General features: G+C 35.9%; 1 protein-coding gene across 1 annotated transcript; it reads left to right on the top strand.

Annotated features, from left to right (window-relative positions):
* The first annotated feature begins 207 nt into the window (after window positions 1-207).
* On the top strand, window positions 208-2903 carry LOC145091373 (AT-hook motif nuclear-localized protein 1-like). The gene is made up of 5 exons (XM_079029072.1): window positions 208-1062; window positions 1619-1686; window positions 1858-1989; window positions 2067-2228; window positions 2317-2903. The coding sequence occupies exons 1-5, from the start codon at window positions 663-665 to the stop codon at window positions 2587-2589; spliced, it is 1035 nt and encodes a 344-aa protein (XP_078885198.1). The 5' UTR covers window positions 208-662; the 3' UTR covers window positions 2590-2903.
* The last annotated feature ends 2185 nt before the right edge of the window (window positions 2904-5088 follow it).

The raw sequence follows: 5088 nt of genomic DNA, 5'->3' as shown, positions 1-5088 counted from the left end.
TTTCACTTTTCCCAACTATAATATTATAATTTTAGTTTTTATTTTCACCGGACTTGAACCATTTCTTAACCAAAATACATAATTTCTTCTACTTTAATATTGATAATTAAAGAGCCCAACATTAAATAATTTCTTTTTTCCGTTTTTACTAAATTTTCTTTTATATTTGTAATACATACAATCCTCAAAAAAGTTAACAACCCAATATAGCTTCACGCCTAAAAACACCTCAATTTCCTCATTTTCTTATTACAGAAAAGAAAAATACAATTTCAATCTCTTTTTATGATCAACCCATTATTACTCAAACTTTTTATTTTTATTTTTTTGATCATCATCCTCATTTAAACAACTTTCCCTCTGCTTAAATCTACTCAAAGCTTCTCGTTTTGTGGCAAAAAAATTAAATGAATAGTCACTGTTTCTTCATGTTTGATCTTTCTTTAATATAAAGATTTCCAGGATTTTCTTTGCTTTAATTTTTTTCATGCATTTTATGTTTTATATCTGATTGAATTATCTGGGTTTTTGGTTTTATGTTCTTCTGATTTGGATTTTCTGTGTTTCTTTCTTGTTCTCATTTTTAAGAAATCAACGGGATTTGTCTTGAGTACAATCCAAATTTGGCAAAAAAAAAAAAAGTATATACATATAATTTTTTGATGAATTTGGAAATGGAAGGGAGGGAAGTAGGGATAAACAGTACTGGTGTTACCGTGGTTGGATCAGATGCTCCGTCGGAGTATCATATATCTCCAAGAACCGAACCTCCGGGCCAAATCACCACCACTGTATCAACAGCTGTCACAACACTGGTGGCTATCTCTCCCCAGTCGACGGCGGTGCCTCCGCCGTTAGGTGTGATGCCCTTGTCTATGAAGAAGAAACGAGGCAGACCAAGAAAGTACGCACCAGATGGGTCCGTGAATCAAACTTTATCTCCAAAACCCATCTCATCTGCTGGTTCTTCACCGGTGATCGACTTCTCATCCGGGAAAAAAGGCAAAATCCGGCTACCCTCCGCCGAGAAACATTCATCCAAGATTAGGATGGAAAGCTTAGGTAACGCAACAGATTCATCTATTTCTTGATAAAAATCGAAACTTTTTTTTAAAAAAAAAGTTTTCAAGATTTAATTTTTGCTGTCATACTTGCATATCTAATAGGATAAATTTCAACTTTTTAAGTAGTTTGATCAGAGATGTGGGACCAAGATACCCATCCACCATGGACATAGGATATGGATAGCTCTTTTAAGTTTCTTGTCTGCAAGTTGTGTCTTTTAAGAATCTTGATCTCACGTTTCTAGTATTGTTGCTTATATGTTTGAAACCCATATATATAAGTAGAAAGTAGAAACAACAGTGAAGAGGGTCAAACCGAGAATTGATGAATCTATATTTAGCTAGACGTGTAAAGATCAAGACTTTGCTTTTATTATCTTGTGGGGTTTGGTTGTTGGCTGAAACTGGAAGTGGTCATCTTTCATGTTTCTACTGTTTGATTTTAAAAAAAAAAAAAAAAAAAAAAAAGAAAAGAAAAAAACTCACTATTCTTCTTACTAATTCTCTTATACGCCAGATCCAAAATAATGATCCAGTTTGTTAATTTCCCACAGGCGACTGGTTTCCTTCTTCGGTTGGAGCTAATTTTACACCTCATATCATCAATGTCAATGCCGGAGAGGTAAAAGTCAAAGTCAAAGTGAACATAGGTCTTATTTGTTCACTAATTTTGGTCCCATTTTAAAAATTAAATATGGTGTACTTACTTACTAATTGTAAATGGGACCCATTTATATTTTGGACATGGTATTGGTTGGTTTCATAAATTTTGGAATTGGAATTGGTTGATTAGGATGTGACGATGAAGGTTATATCATTCTCTCAACAAGGGCCTCGGGCAATATGCATTCTGTCAGCAAATGGTGTTATTTCGAGTGTTACCCTTCGGCAACCTGACTCTTCTGGTGGTACTTTGACTTACGAGGTAGGTGCCATGAATCAGTATCTTAATTACATATTTACAATATTACAAGTTTTGATATTTTATGTGGAAAATCATAGGGTCGTTTTGAGATACTTTCGTTAGCTGGTTCTTTTATGCCATCTGAAAACGGAGGAATAAGAAACCGATCCGGTGGGATGAGCGTTTCTTTAGCAAGCCCAGATGGCCGGGTTGTTGGTGGTGGTGTTGCAGGCCTACTCGTAGCCGCCACTCCTGTTCAGGTCACTTCATTTTTATGTTTTAGTTTTATAAATATAAATTAAATCACATTCTTTCATTCCAATAAATCCTTTCTCTCTCCTCTCTTAGATTGTGGTGGCAAGTTTTTTGGCGGGAAATCAGCCGATGGAACAGAAGACAACCAAGAAGTCAAAACCAGAGACGGCCACACCTGCACCATCGGCACCACCACCTGCCGCCGTGATTCCGGCACCAGCCGCTCAAACAGAGGAGACAGTGAAGCAGAACAACTTGTCATCACCACCGACTACGTTTCGAGGGGATAGTTGGTCTGCCTATAATGCCCCTGAGACTGAGGTGAAGAGAAATACAACTGACATCAACGTGAGTCTCCATGGATAGTTAGGGTGTTACGAGGGTGGGTAGTTTGGTAATTGCAGAGGCCATTAAGGTCTTTGTGTTTTGTCTCGTTTGTTTGCATGTAAAAGAATGAGTCAAGGTGAAAGGAGGATATGTTACTTTACTTTCACAGCTGTAGTTATTTAGATCAGTCGAGTAGTTCATCAGCTTCTTCTGTGTCGTGTTTAGGTGATTTGGAGTTCATTCATATTTCTAACTTGAATTATTGTATAAGATTGGTTTCAACTACTCAATGTATTTTATTTTGGAGAATTGAAGTGATATAAGATAGAGAAGAAATGGTTGCAATGCTCCAATCGAATCCTCCTTTACATAGAAATCAGTTGAAATGTCAGTTTGATAAAACTAGCTTTGCAGCTATAACTTTTATTTATATATTAATTCCGCAAAAGTTATAGTTAATTTTTAAAATGGTAAAATTACATATAAATTAAAAGCTAAAAGCTCTTAAAATTGTTATATCTTATAAAACCCTTGTAATTTTAGGAAGACAAAACTACAAATTTGGTCCCTGTGGTATTTAAAAAACTTTGGATAGGGTTCAAAAAGTTTTCAACTTGCATGGACCGTCATTTACTGTGATTTTGGTTCAAAAAAACTTGAAAATACGGTTTTGCCATTTTATTTTCTTTTTTGTATTTTTTATAATCATTCTAATACTTTTTTATTTAAAAAAAAGAATTATCCCCTACCCCCACCTCTCTCTCTCTCTCTCTCTCTCTCTCTCTTGGTCGTCCTTTTTCTCAATTTGTTCTGATTCTCGTCAATATGAGCTTTCAAACAAAAACCAGTTCTGAAATGATTATTAAAATCTGGAAGAAGTAAGAAAATCAAACCCAATTGTATGTTTGTGTTCGATTTTGATTGTTGTATGTGAAAAGGGTGATATTTCTGGAAAAAGGTGTGGGTCGGACTAGAGTCCGTGGGCAAAAAAATTGAAGAACAAGAAGTTCAAAAGTGAAGCCTACCCCAAGATGAAGCATCCCATCATCTCCTATTTCTTTCCCCCCACCATTTTTCAGAAACCCATATCTACAAGCTTTTCTTTCAATTTGAATCTGCATTTGGATCAAGATTTGCAGGGGTGTGAGTTTTTCATCATAAATTTCTGGGTTTTGCATCATTGTGTGTGTGTGTGTGTTTATTGTGTTGTATGTGTATGAATGTGTTAAAGAAGATGAAGTGATTATTACAGCAACCCATGAACGATTATTACATCAACAGGGGTGAAGAAGGCTCTGTATCCAGAGACAGTTCTTCTTTAGAAAGAGGTGAGAGAAGAAACCCATAGCATATGGTCGTCGATGACTACTTCATGAGTGTGTTCAGGTATACGGTAGTATGTGTGAGAGAGAGAAGGGAGGATGACTAGAAGCTTTGATTGTGATGACGAGATTGTTCCGATGATGCTTAAGGTGTGATTAGGGCTTGGAAACCCTCAATTGGACCTTAATTCCTCACATTTGATGTCGTGCCCGTCATTACTAAACGTGGAAGGTAATATTATCCTTTCCTGAATCTCCCTTCTCTTCTTATTCTTGGTTGATTGCTCATGTACGACATCCTCCTCTAACTACTTTTCTGGTTCTGAAGATGATGTTCCTGGGAAGACTAGACAGGTGAATGAAGAGAATATTAATAAAATGTTGGATTTCATTTTCACCACCACTAGTGATGATAAGCAGCAGGTATGAACAAGTCCGATGCCCCCAAAGTCTACTTGTTCGTGTCACTTATCTCAAATCAAGATGACAGGTGGTGTTTATGAAACTCATATGCAGGTAAACCAAGGAGGTGTCGATATTTTTGATTCTAATTATAATCTGATGATTCATGGTGCCATGGAAGCTTCAATGTTTCGTAAACAATGTGTGTATGTAGTTTAAATTGCAGGTGAAGTGAGGTGAGGTGAGGAAGATGGGGAAGAGAGAGAGAGAGAGAGAGAGAGAGAGAGAGAGAGAACGGTGGGGGTTGGGGATAATTCTTTTTTTTTTTCTTTTTTTTTAAATAAAAAAGTATTAGAATGATTATAAAAAATACAAAAAAGAAAATAAAAGGGCAAAACCGTCTTTTCAAGTTTTTTGGACCAAAATCACAGTAAATTCTTGATTTTGGATGGTCCATGCAAGTTGAAATTTTTTTGGATCCTATTCAAAGTTTTTTGAATACCACAGGGACCAAATTTACAGTTTTGTCTTTTAGGAATATCCAATCAAACATACAAGCAATTATGTTGTGTTCTTTATAACCTTTCGAAGTTCTAAAAATTTGGACAAAATTGCAAAATTGATCCCTATGGTTATCCAAAAAGTGTGCATAAGGTCCAAAATATTTTCAAGTTGCATGGTTGGTCCAAAACGTGAAACTTCTTATGGTTTTGGTCCCTAGACTTAACTCATGTCTATTTGTTTTTTTCGTTTAGTTCAACACGTGCCCTCCATGTGAGGGTAATTTTGTCTTTTCACCTGTATTCCACATTAC

Source organism: Lactuca serriola, chromosome 3 (genome assembly GCF_051521515.1).
Source record: "Lactuca serriola cultivar US96UC23 chromosome 3, Lser_US96UC23_V15, whole genome shotgun sequence".
In the NCBI taxonomy this organism is placed as follows: Eukaryota; Viridiplantae; Streptophyta; class Magnoliopsida; order Asterales; family Asteraceae; genus Lactuca; species Lactuca serriola.
The sequence above is the reverse complement of the archived record's forward strand: the minus strand, read 5'-3'. Positions and strand labels throughout refer to the sequence as shown.

Bases quoted from the DNA above. Each gene is read 5' to 3' on its own strand.
- LOC145091373 (XM_079029072.1), top strand. From the start codon at position 663: ATGAATTTGGAAATGGAAGGGAGGGAAGTAGGGATAAACAGTACTGGT. The intron at 1,063-1,618 runs GTAACGCAACAG...AATTTCCCACAG, and splicing joins GATTAGGATGGAAAGCTTAG to GCGACTGGTTTCCTTCTTCG. The intron at 2,229-2,316 runs GTCACTTCATTT...CTCCTCTCTTAG, and splicing joins TAGCCGCCACTCCTGTTCAG to ATTGTGGTGGCAAGTTTTTT.